General features: G+C 42.2%; 1 protein-coding gene across 1 annotated transcript in view; it reads left to right on the top strand.

The window, feature by feature from the left end:
• The window catches only part of LOC311502204 (glutamate receptor 1-like), a gene marked incomplete at its 5' end in the record, with an annotated part of 66961 nt that overhangs the window by 24028 nt on the left and 23299 nt on the right, over positions 1-19634 (top strand). Inside the window, 9 exons of the mRNA XM_084564330.1 lie at positions 2059-2298; positions 10664-10848; positions 12344-12397; positions 13666-13824; positions 14601-14768; positions 16026-16130; positions 17202-17312; positions 17743-17949; positions 18685-18900. Coding sequence (XP_084420456.1) covers positions 2059-2298; positions 10664-10848; positions 12344-12397; positions 13666-13824; positions 14601-14768; positions 16026-16130; positions 17202-17312; positions 17743-17949; positions 18685-18900 — 1445 coding nt within the window. The remainder of the gene's footprint in view (positions 1-2058; positions 2299-10663; positions 10849-12343; positions 12398-13665; positions 13825-14600; positions 14769-16025; positions 16131-17201; positions 17313-17742; positions 17950-18684; positions 18901-19634) is intronic.

The raw sequence follows: 19634 nt of genomic DNA, 5'->3' as shown, positions 1-19634 counted from the left end.
TAATTGTAACTCCTCCTATAGCTTCCTAGCCTCTCAGCTAATAGTAGCTCCTCCTAGCTTCCTAACATCCCAGCTAATAGTAGTTCCTCCTAGCTAATAGTAGCTCCTCCCAGCTAATAGTAGCTCCTCCCAGCTAATAGTAGCGCTTCCTGTTTCCTCTTTTGAATGATGGATACAGACTACTGCCTCCTGCTGGCATGACAAGTTATTACCTCTCAGGTGCAGAACATATCTACTAGCTGGCTGTTGGCTTTTAGTCTTTGTGCTGCGTTCAAGTGCAACTTTTTGGTCCAGACACAGGAGGCATGAGGAGACATCACAGTCGGCCTTGGTTGCCGGTTGTTCTTTAAGCTTGGATAAATAATTTTCCACTTATATTTAATATTTAAAGTTATCTTCCACAAACTCTTTCACTTTTAGGACACAAGAGATTAAAGCACACACATTATCCAGTTTTCTTCTGGCTTTTAATGTCACGTCATCCCTGTCCCTCGTCCCTTTATCTCCACCATGACCCATTTAACAAAAGCAAAATGCCACAAAAAAAAATCTTTAAAACAAAAGAGCAGTTCACCGTAGAGTCACATTTAGGCTGAAATGTCAACTTTGCTCACTAGATATCTGATAATGTGACTAATTGGTCACTCACACTGCTCAAAGAACGGCGCTAGCCTTTTAATTCGTTTCCCTTTGAAATAAAGTATATTGTTAAAAACCTCCTGATTTTATTTGCAGCTTCTCCTTCCTACTGTGACTTTATGTTTCTAATTTTAAGAGCCTTCAGCCGTTTCAGTCCAGATGAGAATTTTCTGGGTGATGACATGTTTTTTTTTTCGGCCTGGGACAGAATGACTTGTGGCTCCTCTGCAGCGAGGGTTATTTTGTCTTAAGTCTTAATCCCTGACTGTGAAGCAGCTCTGCATGAGGAGTAATTTGATTATAGCCGTTGTGTGTTTGGGGATTTACCGCGTGGAAGCCTTTAGAGCGCCTCGTCAGCTGCGGCAGATATCACGCCTGTTCACCGTGAAGATAAGGACACTAATACCAAACAGAGATGATTGTACGGATCTAGAAAAAAAAAAAAACACAAACAGATGATGTTACACGACAAAGAGTTTATTAAAATACAGAAGTTGACTGAGGTTTGTTTGGTGACCTGGATAAGAAACAAAACAAGATGGAGAGACGAAGATAGAAAGGAAGAGGGCAGGAGGGTCTTCTTTTCCTCATTCCTCTTCCATTATCCCTCTTCCTCATCTTCCTCCACATTTTTCTGCTTCTCCTCGTTCTTTTTCTTCCTCCTCATCCTTTACTTCCTCTCCCCTTCTCTGTCGTCTCACCATATTCCTTTTACTCCTCCCCTTCTTATTTTTGTTCTTTTTCTTTACCTCCTCCCTTTGCTCCTTTTTCATCTCCTCCTCCTCTTCTTCTACTTCATCTCAATGACTTTGTTTCCTCCTCCCCCTTGTTTGTCTCCCCCTTCTCTTTCTTTTTCTTCTCCTCTCTTTTTTCCTCCTCCTCCTTCTTTGCCTTCTTTGCCGTCCATTGTCTTTTACTCTTCCACCATATTCATCCCTCCTCCTCCCCTTCTTAGTTTTTTTCTTTCTCTTTCTCCTTCATCTCCATGAGTTTTGTCTCCCCCTTCTCTTTCTTATTCTTCTACTAAACTTAATTCTTTCTCACCCTCCTTCTCCATCTTTTTTATCCTTTCTCTTCTACGTCCTCCTCCTTCCTCCTCTCTCTCCATATTTTTCTTCTTCTTCTCCTCCTCTTCTCCTTCTTCCTCATCCTTTTTCTTTGTCTTCCCATTCTTCTTGATCGTTTCCTCTTCTTCCTTCTTCTCCTTTATCTTCTCCTCCTCCTCCTCCTCCTCTTTAATAGATGGACCAGTTTCTTTACTAAGTCACCAGGAGCAGCAGAAGCTTAAACCCCTGAAAGCATCAGATCATTTTCAGCATTAAGCCGTTCAGCCGTGAAGTCTTATCTGATGAGTTAACAACACTGTCTTTCCTCCTCCTCTTTGTCCTCCCCCTCTTCCTCCTCTTCCTCCTGTCCCAGTCTGCTCCCAGTTCTCCAAGGGCGTGTACGCCATCATGGGTCTGTACGACCGGCGGACGGTCAACATGCTGATGTCCTTCTGCGGCTCGCTGCACGTCTGCTTCGTCACGCCGTCCTTCCCCGTCCAGACCAACAACCAGTTTGTCCTGCAGCTCCGCCCCCAACTCCAGGAGCCGCTCATGTCCCTGCTGGACCACTTCGACTGGACCCGCTTCGTCTACATGTACAGCTCCGACTCAGGTCAGGACTCCAGGGCGCCAACGTTCATGTGATCACTCCTCATTCAACCATCACTGGCTCTGCAGTGTTTGTGTTTCTGCAGCTTTCAGATTCTGCTTGTGCTCCTCCTCATCCTCCTCTTCATCCTCCTCCTGCTAGTTGTTCTTCACAGCATTCCTCTCTCTTCACCTCTTCCCCCTCCTTATTTTGTTTCTTGTCCTGCTTCTCCTCGTTGTCGCCTCATCCTCTCACTCCGCCTCCACCTTCTACTCATTCTCTCTATACTTACTCTTTTTCCTTCTTCTTCTTCTTCTTCTGTTTTCTACTCCTCCCTCTTGTCCTCCATATACTTGCTCTCTTCATCCAACTCCACCATCCTCCTACTCCTCCTTTTCTTATCCATTCTCATCTACCTCTCCCTACTCCTCTTGCCTTTTTTCTTCTCCTCTTCATCCTCCTCCTTCTCCTCTTAATTCTTCTTCATATTATTTTTTTCATTCCCTCATCCTCTTCATCATCCTCTCTGTCCTCCTCCTCGTCCTCCTCCTTCTTCTTCTTCTTCTTCTTCTTCTTCTTCTTCTCCTCAGCCTAATTCCCGTTATATTCTTTGCTTCATTCTCCTGCCCCTCTTGCTTTTCCTCCTCCTTCTTCTCCTCCTCTTCCTCCTTGTTTTCTTTCTGCTCCTTCTCCTTCATGTCCAGTTTTATTGTTTTGCCTTGTCTTATCCAGTAAACCAACTGTAGATACTTGCATCCAGACACCAGGGGGCGCTGCATGGAAAATGTCTCAGAGTCCTGATTGACATTGCAGAAGTTCAATAAACTGAAACGTGGATGGTATTTTTAGGGTTTGGATTCAGAAATAAATAATTCACATCTTATTCAGCCTTGTTTACGGCCTGAAACAAAGTGACAATAACTGAAAATAACGAGCAGCAGCAGCAGCAGCAGCAGAAGTCGGCGACAATGGACCCAGTTCAACTTTTCTCTGTTTTTCTTCAGGCTGCAGAAATGTCAGCAAACATAATGATGGCGTTGGACAGAGAAGTCTCTGTCCTCATATTCTGCTGCTTGTCAGTCAGTGTCTTGTCTGATGGCTGAGAGATTCTGAGTCGTGCTCTGAGAACTTCACCAGCAACTACAAACTTTAGGGAATTTGGAGGGAGGTTAGCGCTAACCCCATCCTCGGCCGGCTCCAGTGTCTCTCCCTACGGCCTCTAGTCTGACATTATAGTACGTTTGACATCAGTGGCAGACTGTCTAATCTTGTTGCCTTTTGAATCTGCCCAGGAAGCGTCTTCCGGAGTCAGTCTGGTGTAATAGTGCAGAACTGTCTGCCTCGGTGGTGCAGTCTGCCGAATGTTATTGCTCTTTAACATCTGTCAAGGACACATTAGTTGTTTTGTTGGAGGCAGAGGGGCTTTCCTGAGGCAGACAGCTCTGGACTGTGTCCAATATCAGCGTCTGCACAGCAGCAACATCTTTAGTTGGCATCTGTTTATCTGTTGAGCTGTCGAGTAAACATTTGAGAAACTAGATTTAGAAAAATTGCCCATAATCCAAGTTACATCCACTTCTAAACTCCACCAGAGAATAGTAATGAAACTAGGAGTAAAAACCTTTGGAGACGGGAATGGGCGAAGTTGAACGTCTGAAACAGTTGACTGACATATGACATCGGAGGTTCTCGGTGTCCAGGTGTCTAGGTTACTTTATTATTCTTGTTGCCACCAGTGAGGTTCTAAACACACAGGAAGATACTAGCAGCAAGAAAACGTTAAATCTTTACAACATTTCTGTTGGACTAATCTGAGCTTTGAGGCGAAGCCCGATTAAATTTACTGATCCAGGTGTTTGACAGATTACCTGAGGAGGTGACCATTAGTTGGTTCTTGCCTCTACAAACATGGTTCTAGATTTAGAGTCATTGCTAAACCATAGATGAGGTTCAGGGTGTCAATTAGAAATTCAAGGGGAACATTAAGAAGATCTTGTACCAAGCTTGACTAATCTGAACTTTAGGGTGTCGACTAATGTGAGCGACACATACACACACACACACACACACACACCTTCACTAAAGAACCAGCTCCAGCAGGAGAAGCCCTGAAACATGATGCTGTTACCACCATGCTTCACCATGGATGTGGTGTTCTTTGGTGATGTGCTTTGGTGAGAAATGTAACACTCGCTGAGGAAAACTTGACCAAAATATCTTTAATTTAACTGATTTAAATTAACAAAATCAAACGAGACACTAAGTCTAAAGACATTTACATATCATCGTTCTGTTCATTTAAATCCTATTTGCTCTATTCCTTTTTTTTCTGGCCTCATCTCCTCTTCCACCTTCCTTTCTTGTCGTTCTGTCTTTTGTCCTCCGTACTAGAACACTCTGTTCTAGTGTCTATTTTCTGCTCGGTTGCAGGTGGACGTCTCGCTGTGTTGGACTCTCTGATGTGTTTTTTGTGTGGATGATCCAAACAAACAGATGTTTTTCGACATCTGCAGGTCAAACTATGTGTCACAAAAATCAACTTCCAGGCCATCTCTGACCTTTATTCAACACAAAGACACGTTAAAAAAAAAAAAAAAAAAAGTTAGCGACTCTGACTCATCCCATAATGATCCTTCTGCCTTGTTGCCATGGATACAGCCTCCTCTCTGAACAGTGACTGGAGACATACAGAGGTTGCAGTGGGATATTTGCAACTGTTTATCTGTTCCTGTTTGTTTGTGTTGGAAAAGGAAGTTATTTCTATCTTTCAGATTTCAGATTTTTTCATTCTGTTGGGAATGGAAAGGTGTAATGAAAGGATGAGGCTGTTGGGAATATCAACATCTTTCCCAGGCTTATTATAAAATTACAACTCTACATGACTAAATTACAACATTAACCTAAAATCCACATTCACTGTTTGTGAAAACGTCAGTGGACACGTCAAAATTTCCACTTACGACATTCTGTCAGAGGTTTGTCTGTATCTCTGATTACCTATGATTCGAGTAACACCATTTACCATTGCTAAGACTTTGATAAATATGATCTCTGGCCAAAAAACCTCATAAAACCTGTTAACATTAAGTGAATCTTGTCAAGCTTTTGCCCTTGTTGACCCTTTCTATCCTCTTTCTGTGAGCTATCCAGAGTACTAAGAAAGCTTTTACATTCCTCACCATCTTTCGTCTTTCCTTGCCAAAATGCTTTTGAGCAAGGTGTTTGATCTCCAGCAGTTGAACTGGAGAACACAGAGCTCAGCCAACCATCCACTGATTAAAAAAAAAAAAATGAACAGAACAGCAGACAGACGGATGGATGGACAGCAGCTGCTAAGAAAACAAAACGAGGGAGAGGAAAGCATTGGCTCGCATGAACAGAGACTCTGTGTAATTGAACATGAAACAGATTTTGTGTGTGTGTGTGTGGTTGAAGTAACTGCTGCCGCATCGCTGGTCCGACGTCTCGCTAAACACACCGTTAGACATGCGACATGCACACATACACAGGATTATTCGCACATTCACGCACCAGCACACAAATCATAACCTCTAAAAGAGAGTGGGACGTTTGGGGAGACGGGTCTTCTTTGTTTTCATCAGCAGTCCTTATGGCTTTATAGTTTTTTACATTTTTGCTTTTTGCATTTATTTAATGTACAGAATATCTGCAGAATATAAACAGTCAAGAGACATACAACTGTCAGAGAGAGCTCCAACAATAAGTACGGACACATCGTTAGATTTTGGACTGAACTACTTCTTTTCTACTTTTTCCCTGGCCCATAGAGAAAGGTTGAATCAAGATAGTGTCTGTGTATGACCTGTTGATGACCCGTTGTTTGCCCTATGTATAGTAGATTTTTGCCTGTTGTTTATGTGGTATTGGTGCAGGCCTTTAGTCAAACAGGTGTTGACCTGTTGTTGGCCCTAAGTTGAGCATCTGTTGGACTTTTGTTTGCATGGTGCAGATGTTGGTCTGGTGTTTGCCCTAAATTGAAGAGGTGTTGGTGTTGCCTTTTATAGAAACTTTGAACCTCAACAAGACATGTTGTTGACCTGTTGTTAGCCCTGAGTATAGTGGGATTTTACCTGTTGTTTACTTGGTGTTGGTGCAGGACCTTAGTCAAACAGGTGTTGACCTTGAGTTTTGCAGGTGTCAGACTTTTGTTTGCATGGTGCTGTCCCTGAGTTGAGCAGGTGTTGGTCTGGTGTTGACCTGGTTTTGGTCTGTTATTGGACCTAATTTCAGCAGGAGCTGGCCTCATGTTGGCCTTGAGTCGAGCAGATGTTTGCCCATTGATGACTTTCTGTTGGTCCTAACCTGAAGAGGTGTTGACCTGATTCTAGTTGGTTGTAAGCCTTGAGTCGAGCTGGTTTTGACATTTTGTTGACCTTGAGTTGAGTAGGTGTTGGTCTGGTGTTTGCTGGCCGTGGGCCTAAACTGAAGAGGTGTTGACCTGGTTTTGGTCTGTTACTGGTCCTACGTCAAGCAGATGTTGGTCTGGTGTTGGCCCTGGGTTAAGCAACTTTGTTGCCTTGTTGCTGGTCCAAGGTAAACCAAGCGTTTGCTTGTTGTTGAACTGCTTTTTTTTTTTTTACCAAAAGATGAAGTGTTTTAAATGGTCCTTTCTCTCCCCCTTTTCTCCTAACCTCTGCTCTTTCCTCTCCTATATTTCCTTCCTCTCGTTCTCCCTTTCCTTCTCCTTTGCTCTTTTGTCCTGCATCAATAGTAAATTATACGCAGTATGTTTATGGTAATTAGCTGCCGAACTGGGCGCAGATTTGTGTCTGCATTTATAAAACTCCGCTCTATATGCAGTTACTTTCTTCCTTTCATCTCCTATTTCCATCCTCTGTTTTTCATCTTCCATCTCTTATTATTGTTCTCTCTCTCTCTCTCCCTCTTTCTCCTCAGCATCGTTGACAGTCACTTGCTCAGTCGTGGTGGGTGTCTTGCTCAGCTGTATCTCTAATTATAGGTTGTACATTATCATTAACACTCTTGACTTGCTGAGTCCTGGCAGCATCTGTAAACACTGTCACTGTATGGACTGTAATAAGCAGCTACCTTTCAGAGATCGCGTAATCTCTGTCAGATAGCAGCATTTACAGACTGCCTATCTCCTGATGTCTATTTGTCCTTCTTTGCTGCTCTGCATCAGGAGTAACTAATAAATATTAGGTGGACAGTCTTAACATTTCTGGTAGTGTAAAGTGTAGTGACAGAGTAGGTATTCTGACCATCTAGCTGTTGGGCTTGAGTTGGCCTATTGTTGACTTGTTGTTGGCCTTTTGTTGGCGTTGAGTTGGTCTGCTGTTGGCCTTGAGTTGGCCTATTGTTGACATGTTGTTACTTGTTCTTGGTCTTGAGTTTGACTGGTGTTGGCTTAAAGCTGGCCTGTTGTTGACCTTGATTTGGCCTTGAGCATGTTTATGTGTGGACAACATCTCGCCACTTCCTTGCATTGGCCACACTGATGCTATTTTCCAGGGGATATGGGCAGCACCATCTTGTGACTTTGGAGCCAGAGTCTGTGCAGTATCAATGACCCGAAAACACTTCCGCTAGACTCACTCGCGTGTTCATTTAATTAATACTGCACTCTGCTCTACCTCCATGAGTTACAAGGAAATGTTGGATTATACACTGAACTTATTATTATTTCTTTTTTTTACAACTCTCATGGTCCCACTCTCATTGGTGTGGTAACTTGCAGTCATTATGTCACTTCCTGTTTCTATAGCGCCAAATAACTAAAACAAAACATATCCAAAAAAATGACACTTGAACATTCATTATTATATTAACTACCTAAAATGACTGAAACCATCCTTGAAAAACTTATTTTGGCTTCACTTTTGAGGAGCAGTTCTGCTGTCCATCTTTATACTATCTTTGACCTTGAGTTGGCCAACACCAGACCTGAAGTTGGCCTGTTGCTGACTTTGAGTTTGCCGGGTTTTGTCTTGAGTTGGCCTGACATTAGCTTGATGTTTGCCTGATATTGGCTTACAGTTGGCCTGTTGCTGACCTGTTGTTGACCTTGATTTGGCCTGAAGATGGCCTGTTGTTAGTCTGGTGTTGTCCTTAAGTTGGCATTATGCTGGCCTGTTGTTGGCTCTGGGGTGACTTGTTTTGGTCTTTTGTTGATCCTGAACTGGTCTGGCGTTGGCTTTGAGCTGGCCTGTTGTTGCTGGCCTGGTGTTGCTGGCCACAACATTTCCATTGAATGTAACAATTAAACTGATAAGATACAAGTTTATGTTAAACATGGGACACCACTGACAGGGTGTATTCCAGTGCCGATACTGGGTGATAAGGCCTCCATGTCTTTCTGCTGCTCTGTCACACCAAAGTGAGTATGGGACATATTTAGTATTAAGGAAAGATTGTCATGCTAATTTTGATTAAAGCTGACAAAACAATCCTACCTCAAGTTTCATCTTGTTGTTGTTGGAGCTTTTGACAGCATCACCTGATCTTCCATCCATCAGCGATTGTAGGAACTGTGGCCCAGTTCCTGCTCAAGTGTAGATGTTTGAATTGAACGATTTACTGCCTGGGGACTTTCCTTTTGTTCCTAAAAGGGAAATAGCGTCCCCACAATATGAGAGTATAAACTTTATGAGGAACACAAACCTGTCTGGAGGTTGTAAAAGACATCTTTGTTTTTCAGCTCTGCCGGTGAAACACCGAGGTAATAACCCTGGAGGAGGCGTTGCTGTGTGTGTTTGTGTGTGTTTTGTGTGTGTTTGTGTATTAGTGTGAGCAGACAGTACGTTTGAAGTCTCTCTTTCAGTGAGTCTCTCTCTACTCTTTGAAGTACATGTGAATTTTGCTGACTTGTCTTTTGAACGCTGTGTCTGTGTGTGGTCTTGTTTTCATTAGGTTGTGGGGACCAGTTTTTCATGGAATACTAATGTTGTGGGACCATTGTGTTGTGTTTTATTCAGTTTATTGCCAACTAAGACACGGAAGAGCACAGAACTTGGCAAATTTAATGATTTCACTAATTATCACACAACAAAATCCCTCCATAATGACCCCTCGTTATCCACCATCTACACAGTCAGCAGAATCTAATGAAAACTACATTAGTTTGACCAGTCAGAGTCCGGTAAGGAACAACTACAGGTGGGTCTTAGGTGCTTTAGGTGTGACGACAGCTGGAAGCTACTGCAAGGATTGCTTATCAACGTACTAACTTACTACGGAGCTAAGTACACAGGCAACTTGGTAGCTTTCAGAGCTCTTCAGATTGTGTCTCCTCTTTGGCACAATCTAAACAAACTGAGGTGGAGAGAAACACAATATTGTGTTCCTCTTGACATGAGGATATGATACCAATGAGCTGCATCGAGCTGCTGAACAAAGATAGAGGGATCTGTCCAACAAAATGTTTAAATGTCAGTCTGTTTTTTTCAGTGTGTCAAATGAATTTAATCGACATTTAAACTCATCTGTCCACTAAACATTGTCCCAATAGACTTCTGGCTCGTCCACATGATGTTGATCAAACTGCAGACGGGCAGAAATGTTCTTTATGGAGAGCAGTGTCTTTCCACTCTGCCATCACACCATGGTTGTTCAGTGTTCTCCTGATGGTGGATTCATGCACATTAACATTAGCCAATATGAGAGAGGCCTTTAACTGAAGTTCCCCTGGGTTCCTTTGAGACATCTTAGACTATTGTGGAGTGATCTTTCTTGGTGGACCACTCCTGTGGAGGTTAACCGTTGTTTTAAATCTCCTTCATTTGTTCTCAGTCTGTCTGACTGTGGATTCATTCTCTTTAGAGATGGTTTTGTAACCTTTTCCAGCCTGATGAGCAACAACAACTTTTTTTCTGAGCTCCTCAGAAAGCTCTTTTGTCTGTACCATCATACACTTCCACGACCAGGGGTTGTGAAGATCAGACTGAGACAAATCCCTGATTTATTTACACTAAACCAGGAACTGAACGACACCTGCGTCTCATGACACTGACTCTGATTTGACCTTCGTATCAACTTGTAATCCTAGTGGTACACTGATATGTAATATTGGCTCACTTTCCTGAATATATAAACACAAAAGTGTAATATTTCCTTTTCGTGTGTTTGATTGGGCTTGTTTTGTCTGCTTTCAGAATCTGAAAATTCTCTGATGTTTTTGAGTCATTTTTGTTTAGAAATGTAGAAAATTCAAATTCTAGCTTGACTGTACATTTTTTGGTGCTCGTCTCATTTTTAGGAAGCAGATCAATGAACAAAAAATACAGAAATGGATCTTGTGACTTTAGACCTTAGTTTTTTATAATTTGATGCAGCACGTCATTACATCTTCTTGCTGATGTTGCCATTAAGGCAGTTGCTAGTGATTCACCGTTGTGCTCTGCTCTCTCAGGACTGTCGGTGCTGCAGAGGATTCTTGACACGGCGGCAGAGCGGCCCTGGCAGGTCACCTCTGTTAACCTGGACACGCTGACAGAAGCCGCCTTCGTCAAGCTGCTGGCTGACCTCGACTTCAAGAAGGAGTTCCAGATCATCATCAACTGCGAGCTGGAACGCCTCAGCTCCATCCTCAACCTGGTAAAACACTCACGCTCATGTTAAAAGGTTGTTGGATGATGTGGAAAAAGTTATGGCTAAAATGGCTAAAAAAAGGTCTGTTGGTGTGAGAGTGACTCAGAGAATGAATACACGACCAAATTTGAAAACACTAGATGCTTTTTCTTTTCTTTTTTTTCCCCCTCATTAGCACATTTTGGCTCGGCTCTGTAACCATCCTTTTCATTCTCTTGGCTCACTCTGTAAGCTGCTGTTGTCTGCCAGTTGTTAAGAGCCTCTCAGAGACAGTACTGCACACGCTCTCGGTTTTCCATGAATGGATTTTACTCAAATAGTGGGGGGACTAAAGGGGTCAGGAGTCCCATGGTCCAGTTTCAGTTTGAAGCGACACAAAAACTAATGCACATGAAACAACTGCACAGACGTGTAAAAATGTAAAGGAGGCGCATGATGTCTATAAGGAGGTGCAGTTACTAGGAGGACACAAACAAGAAGATATAATTTGAGAGAGAACATTTTGTCCTCAAAGTTGATGTTAGAAGCAGGAAAATGGACAAAAGGAAGAATCTGAGAGACTTTAGCAAGGACCAAATTGTGAAGGCTCGATGACAGGGCCCGAGCATCTCTACTGCAGCTCCTGTGGGGTGATCAAAAGTGGTCCAAGGAAGGAAAAGAAGCAAAGACAAGTCTTAAAGGATCTGCTGCTAATGTCTTGGTGCCAGAAACTACAGCATCACCTTCAGAGCTCAAGAGGATCCATAGGTCATAATGTTATGGTGGATCAGTGTATAAAGTTAACAATTAGGAGACCTTCGTCACTGTGGTTACAGGGATGACCGGTTCAATGAAGTAAATGTTGAGATTTGGTGGGAGATCATCCTACCACCCCAGCCTCCTCCTCTGAGTGGACTTTCTGTTTTTGTTCTTCTGTTTTTCATCTTAGACTTTTTTGGAGTTCAGTTTGATTTTAAGGAGAGATTGGAAAGGTGGAAGGAAGAGGAGGAGGAGGCGAATAGGAGGAAGGTTTAAAAACGCTTTCTCCTCCTTCACTCCCTCTTCCAGACCAGCTGTGCGAGCAAACGTTTGTCGACTGATGCTCATTAAGAGCTGGACCTGAGAGGAAGACGAGAGTTGACACCTGCTTCTTCTTTCTCCTCTTTATAACCTCCTCTTCTCTCTGCATCTCTTCCTCTTCTTTTTCCTCCTCCTCCTCCTTCACTCTTCCTTCCTGTCATCTGCCAGTTGATTCACGAAGCTGAGGAGAGAGCCTCCCTCTTTCACTCGTCTTTCACTTTCACTCTCCGTCATCTTTCTGATGGCGAAGACGGGCAATTAATTCCTCAAAGTGGAAACCGAGTCTTCCAATTAGCAGCTGTTTGAGAGGAGGCGCACACACAAACACACACAAACACGAATGAGTGCGACGAGCGACTGATGGAAGCTTTTATCGTCATTAGAAACATCAGAAAAATGTAATTAGCATCTCATTTACCCTCTCTGTCTCTCTATCGTTCAGATTGCTGCTCAGAAGAGAAACTTGAAGAACTACCATTACATCCTGGCCAATCTGGTGAGTTCAATGCAGCTTTATTGACATTTTCCACACGCAAGATGTCAGTTCTCATTAAGGAAGTGTGCGCAAATAAAACAAACTAAAGAAAAATTACTGTAGACCGAGGGCTAATTTGAATCACTTTAGCTCTTTGACGCATGTCTTTCCAGAGACGTTATTTCCAAATGAACTATAATGTTTGTAATTTTTGTGTGTGCAACATTGTGACCCACTGATGTGTTTTAAATCAATTTAAATCATTCAGTCAGACTCAGGAAACACAGCAGATGCATGTTTTGTTCGGTTTAAATGAGAGGCGTCATGTTTGTAGATGAAACAACACTGCATTCCAACATTAGAACCTCATCCCTCCATGAAACATGGGGGTGGTAATGTCCTTATTTGGTCCTGTTCTGCTGGATCTGGGCCAGGACGCCTTATTATCATTGATGGACCAATGAATTCTGAATTAAACCAGTGAACTCTAAAAGAAAATGAACATCTTGTTCTTCTTTAACCTTACTTGTATTTGTAGAACGACTTGTGTTCTTGGGCTCGTTGTCTTGATGCATGACCCAGTTTCTCTTCAGTTCATGGACAGACATTTTTAGAATGCACTGGTATAATTCTTCAGCATTCACTGGTCCATCAGTGATGACAAGCCAAAACAAAAAAGAACAAGGACATTGCCCATGTTCGATGGAGGGGTGAGGTTCTGATGCTGAAATGCAGTGGTTATCAATATTTTTGTTTTGTTTTTAGAGTTTGTTTAAAGGTCTATTTAGACTTTTGTTTCATGTCAGGCCACACAGGGCTAAATATTTGAACAAACTGTCTGCTGCTTTGAGAGTGACTCAGAGAATGAATGGATTCGTTCCATGCAGCTTCATCTAAGCTGTATCAAGTCAGTCTGGAAGAACTGGAGCTGATAAATCTGAGCACAGATTCAGCAGCGTCACTGACTCATCATGATCAGGCTGACGATTTGTTGGACTCTGAAAACGAGCAGACTTTTTTTAAGGATTTTTTTTTTTTTTTGGCGTGAATCCACAAAAGCGGCACAGAGCTGAAGGATGAAGACAACCATACAAAGCTACACTTTTGTCAGGTTCAGTGAACATCCTCTCACGCTCTGCTAGATGTTTGTTCTTAACTAACGCACAGACAGAGATAAGATCATGTTGTCATGTATTTTGTGTCGTCCATAATTCAGTGCAGTGGATTGTAAGTCATGCAGATTGGGGTCGGACGAGTCTATTAACTGGGTTTCTGTGCACGTGTGTCAGGACTTCCTGGACCTGAACGTCACAGAGTTTCAGAAGCTGGCTCCGAACGTGACGGGTTTCCAGCTGGTGAACCGCTCTAATCCAACCGTGCAGAAGATCAACCAGTACTGGCTGGACTTTGACAGCAAAGACCAAAAACTGTCTCGCAGGAGACTCAAGGTATCCACGCACAATGTCTGAAAGCTCAAAGTCTAGTTACATAAAGTCTAATCTCTGCAAATATTATTTTATGCTTGAGTTTTCTTTCATCACAGCTCCAGCATCTTTTTAATTATTTCAGCACGTTTAAAATTTGTCACCGCTCTCCTGGTGTAATCGTTTGCCTTTCCGGGTTTGAAACCTGCTGTGAAAAAGTTCATAAAAAGTTCTTTCCAACTTTTGATCAGACGACTATGGGCTTATGAGCCTTGTGCGTTTTTTATTCGGACGAGTGACTCAGAGTAGTCACCGAAAAAGTTGAAGTGGTGGGGTCATCTGGTGAGGACGCCTCCTGGGCATTTCCCCTTTATCAGGGGTGACCATTTATCGACTGGGAACGCCTTGGGATCGCTCATGAGGAACTAGAATTTGTTGCCACCGCAACCTAAAAATGGATGGCTTTTATATTAGATGTTCTGGCTATTTTTAGCACCTGGCTATTAATTTACCGCCAGTTTCACATTAAGGCTTGTTATGAAATAAACCAGTTAGCTGATTAGCTCCACTGCAGGACATTAAACATCATAAAGACGTCACTGTGGAAGCCGTTTTGGTGCAGTAAGATGCTGCAGTGGATGTCACTTGTGTGTAACTAGGTATTTAGTATTATGCAGAACACACAAACACGTCAGACGTTTGATAGACACAAATAAAAAGATATATTAAAAAGAATAAACGTTGGAGAGAGACGTCGGCCACTGAACTAGTTTCATGGATTCTTTAACTGTCATCCTCAGTACACGGGAGCGTTGACCTACGACGGCGTCAGCGTCATGGCGGCGGCTTTCCAGAACCTGCGGCGGCAACGGATCGACATCTCTCGCCGTGGCAATGCAGGGGAGTGTCTGGCCAACCCCCCCGCCCCCTGGGGTCAGGGCATCGACATCCAGAGAGCCCTGCAACAGGTACACAAACACAACTATGTTGCTTTGGTATCTTTAAAGGCAGATGACAAGATATAACAAAAACAATTAAAAATATAAAAAAAATAGTCTTAAAAATAGAAACAAGCAGTGTTTGGAATAACGCCGTTTAAAAGAACGGCGTTAGGTAACGACGTTATTTTTTCAGTAACGGGGTAATCTAACTAATTACTTTTCCCATCGTTACAACGCCGTTAACGTTACTGGACGTTAAATGCGGTGCGTTACTATGCATTGATTGAATATGTGTAATCCGAACGCACCCCTGGCTCACCGCTAGTGAGGAGGTGGGTTAATAACGAGGTAAGCGATTATGATTGGCTAAGGCAGAGTCATGTTTCATGGTAGCCAATCAGAGCCAGTGTTTTTACACACATGCCAGCACACGCGCCACACACACACACAACAGCTAAACAGAGATTCGATGAAGCAGCAGAGATGGCGAGTCGGGAGCAATCCGATGAAAAGTTGGCATTTTCAAGGTGGAGATATAAGCACTACTTCAATAAATAAAAAGATTCATTGTGGTCAAAGGGAGGAACGTGCATGTAAGCAACTCTAATTTAATGAAGCATCACACAACGACACGCATCTACAAAGCTAGTGGCCAAAAACACCGATACCTCCACCACAGATGATAGCTCGCCGTCTAAACCCTATCGAAATATAAATATTATATATATAAAATATATATATATATATAATATATATATAAAAAATAAATATAAAAAATATATATATAAATATCGAAAGTTATGTACATACACCTGTCTGTTCTACCAATTTCAACTGACTTGTGAAAACTGCTCAAAAAAATCCAAATTCTTTGACATATAGCAACTTTTTTTTTTTAACAGTAACGCAAATAGTTACTTTCCCTGGTAACGAGTTACTTTTATTATAGAGTAATTCAGTTACTAACTCAGTTACTTTTTGGAACAAGTAGTGAGTAACTATAACTAATTACTTTTTTAAAATAACGTTCCCAACACTGGAAACAAGACATTGCAAACTAAGAAAATAAATGATCCAATAAAAAAAAAAAATACCAAAATTAAAATGACATTGGAGGATTTGACATATAAATTAATTTAAATATTCGTCTCTTCACAGATTTGAAGAATGATGAAGTGCCTTGAAAACTGAATATTATAAGAGAATTAATGAGTTCTCTCCTTTGTCAGTTGTAGCTTCTTTTGGTGTAGTTAATAATAAAACATAAAACGTGTTTGTCTGCAGGTGCGTCTGGAGGGGCTGTCGGGTCACGTCCAGTTTGACGAGCGAGGACATCGCACCAACTACACCCTGAGTGTGATGGAGCTCAGCCCCAGAGGACCCATGAAGGTGCTGCTGCTTGTTCCCTTAAACTGATCCAACTCCCAACAGAAGAGAGTCCACAGTTTTTTTTACTCCATCAGCTCCTTTCATAATTAGATCTGATTAAAGGTGTGATCCACTCTCAGCTCTCTATTAAACTCCATCCATGGTTGTGAGATAAGGAACAGACAGTAGCTGTGATGGCTTTAAAGTTGAACTCATGGGAGGAATGGTGGACGTTTGGTTAGAAAGACAATCAGCTGATCACAAAGAGACACTAAAGGACCAGAAAGAGACTGAGAGACCAACAAAGGGATACAATGAAACACAGTGACTGAAACGAGACACTCACTCCGCTGAGAGGAAAAATAAAAATATCAAGACAGGAAATGAGGGTGGAGAGTGGTTGTGTTTTTGAATGGCGCCCTCTAGTGGTATCCACAACCTCGTAACTGGAAAATTTCTTTAAACTCTGGCGTTTGCAGATTAATCTTTGTAATTTGAAATAGGTCTGAGTACAATTTAATTTTGCCTTTCATATTTCCTACATTGAATCACAAGGTTGTTAGCTTGGTCGTTAGCTAACTGTTAGCCACGGGGGCTTCTAGATAATTTCACATGCATGACTTCCCACGTTGTAATCATGAGTTCATGGATTTCATTTTAAGGCACATACTAAAAGCCAAATCGGGGCAATATTTCACAAATATCTCGAAGCCACATTAAAGGATGTGAAATTAAATTGTTGGAATGAGTTTAAAACACTCTTTTTCTGGCATATACGTATGTCTTCTGTCTTTGTAAGAGGTGTGACACTCTGGTTGAGTTAGAGCTTTAACCTAATTTTGTGAGCAAACTAAATATTTATTCCTATGCTGTGTGTCTTCAAATGGACTTTATTTAGCTGCTGAAAACAGTTAATGTTGTTTGATGGTCAGACACTAACTTCAAAACTCGCTTGATTGCTTTTTTTTCCCCTCTGGGTTTGTGCTTGTCATTTTCTGTAGGATTCTTGTCTTTTCCCCTGACACTCACTTCATCAAACGGTGTCATTTGGACATTAAATTAAATTAATTAGATCTGCTGCTGTGTCTCCAGATTGGCTACTGGAACGAGAAGAGAGGCTATGTGAACACAGCCGTCTACAGGCCGGTGCAGGAGGAGTTTTACGGCCTCCAGAACAGAACCTACGTCGTCACCACCATATTGGTATGGACTGGTCCACAGCTCATCTCCACACTGTCCACAACAACATCATCTTCCTCAGGGCTTCACCAGACAGTAGCTCCTCCTAGCTTCCTAGCCTCCCAGCTAATAGTAGCTCTACCTAGCTAATACTAGCTTCTCCAAGCCTCCATACATATTCCTCTAATTCCAGGTGAGTATCTGGTTGTTGACCCTAGTCATGTGAGTTTCAGTTGAACACCACCCACAGATGTTCCTGACCCCAACTCTTCACCAATCATTTAGAACTGAAGACTCAAAAAAATGTCTTCTAAAAACCCTGAAAGTTTAGTTACCAGTGTTTCAGTTCATTTTGTGGGTTTACATAGTTAATATAAGATGAAACTGATTCTAAGAACCCCAAACACTTGAGTGGTGATGTCCACCCTGTCCGTCTCTATCTTTTGGCTCACAGGAAGCTCCCTACATGATGCTGAAGAAGAATCACGAGCAGTTTGTAGGAAACGACAAGTACGAAGGCTACTGTGCTGAACTCGCCGCAGAGATCGCCAAACATGTAGGCTTCACCTACCGACTTGAGCTGGTCGGTGACGGCAAGTACGGCGCCAGGGACCCCTTCACCAACATGTGGAACGGCATGGTGGGAGAGCTGGTGTACGGGGTGAGTGTTAGCACATTAGATATTAAGAATTATTGTGCAGATAGATGTAAAATCAAGCACTGACAGGGATACACCTCTTCTTGGGTAGGAGCTACAAAAAAATGAATCTGAGCTGTTGAACCTGACAAAACAAAATGTTTCTCAAACAGATTGTGCTTGTATTTACAAAAATGCAAGAATGAAAAATACTGAAAGATTAAAACTAAAATTTAACGCAAAGTTAACGTAAACAAGGTCAAAGAAAGGAAGCAGATGGAAGTAAACATCTGGGATGAATCTGTGGCATCTGTTTTACTTTATGTTAGTTGCACATTAAGTGGATAATGAAGATGAAAATTGAGAATGATTTAGCTTGTCTGATTAAGAGAAGCAGCTGTACAGATGTTTTTACTGTAGGGCTGCTATGAAGCTTCTAATCTATTATTTCGTAGTTGTTTAATCCTTTGGTTAATTACCAGTAAGTAATAAATTAACAAAATAACATGTTTGAAGATGAAATCTATGAATAACAATTCAAACTTTAACTTTTACCAGATGATAGTTCCGATTTATTCAGTGTAATTAGAATACATCTGCCATGCTAGTCATTAGCATCTTCATTAGTACCACGATTAGCATCTGTTCTAGAGAGTCTTTGCAGAGTTCTTACTTGACACAGATGAGGACTCAACAGTGACTCCCAGGCTCTGACCTACAACCAACAATCACAACTCTTCTCTACCTCTCTTCCTGCAGAAGGCCGACGTGGCTGTCGCCCCTCTGACCATCACTCTGGTACGAGAGCAGGTGATTGACTTCACCAAGCCCTTCATGTCTCTGGGAATCTCCATCATGATCAAGAAACCCACCAAGTCCAAACCGGGCGTCTTCTCCTTCCTCGACCCACTGGCCTACGAGATCTGGATGTGCATCGTCTTCGCCTACATCGGAGTCAGCGTGGTGCTCTTCCTGGTGAGAGGGAGGGGGTGTTTGAAGAATGTCCAACAATACTTTTTTTTAATTAGTATGTAAAAAGTTCCTTTATCTGGTTATAAACACAGGAAGAGATGATCAGTGATGTGTCGACCAGAGCACATGACTACTGATGAAATTCATAGTGACGATAAAAGTAGAAAAAAGCTTTTGAGACAAGAAGTGACCTTGAGAACCAATGGGAGGGACTAAGACAATGAATTGACATATGATGCGAAGACAGAGTTCCTTATAAATCAATTCTCTGGTCGTCCAATTTTGAAGCAGAGACAGTTGGTCTCTAGTGGATGTTCAAGGCTCTGGTTGCCTTGTATATTTCTCAGTGAAAAAAGCAGAAGATAAAAACACCATATCCATGGTGAAGCATAGTGGTAGCAGCGTCATGATTCGGGTCTTCTTCAGGTGGAACCAGTTGGAATTATGAGTATTGCTAATGTATGGATGGAGCTACACTATATTACCAAAAGTATTCGCTCACCCATTCAAATGATCAGAATCAGGTGTTCTAATCACTTGGCCTGGCCCCAGGTGTATAAATTCAAGCACTCAGGCATGCAGACTGTGAAACAAGACATTTGTGAAAGAATGGGCCGCTCTCAGGAGCTCAGTGAATTCCAGCGTGGAACTGTCATAGGATGCCACTTGTGCAACAAATCCAGTCGTGAAATTTCCTCGCTCCTAAATATTCCACAGTCAACTGTCAGCTCTATTAT

The sequence above is a fragment of the Chelon labrosus genome (genome assembly GCF_963514085.1).
Source record: "Chelon labrosus genome assembly, chromosome: 17".
Taxonomy (NCBI): domain Eukaryota; kingdom Metazoa; phylum Chordata; class Actinopteri; order Mugiliformes; family Mugilidae; genus Chelon; species Chelon labrosus.
Note: the sequence above shows the minus strand (reverse complement) of the source record. Positions and strands in the feature narration are given on the sequence as shown.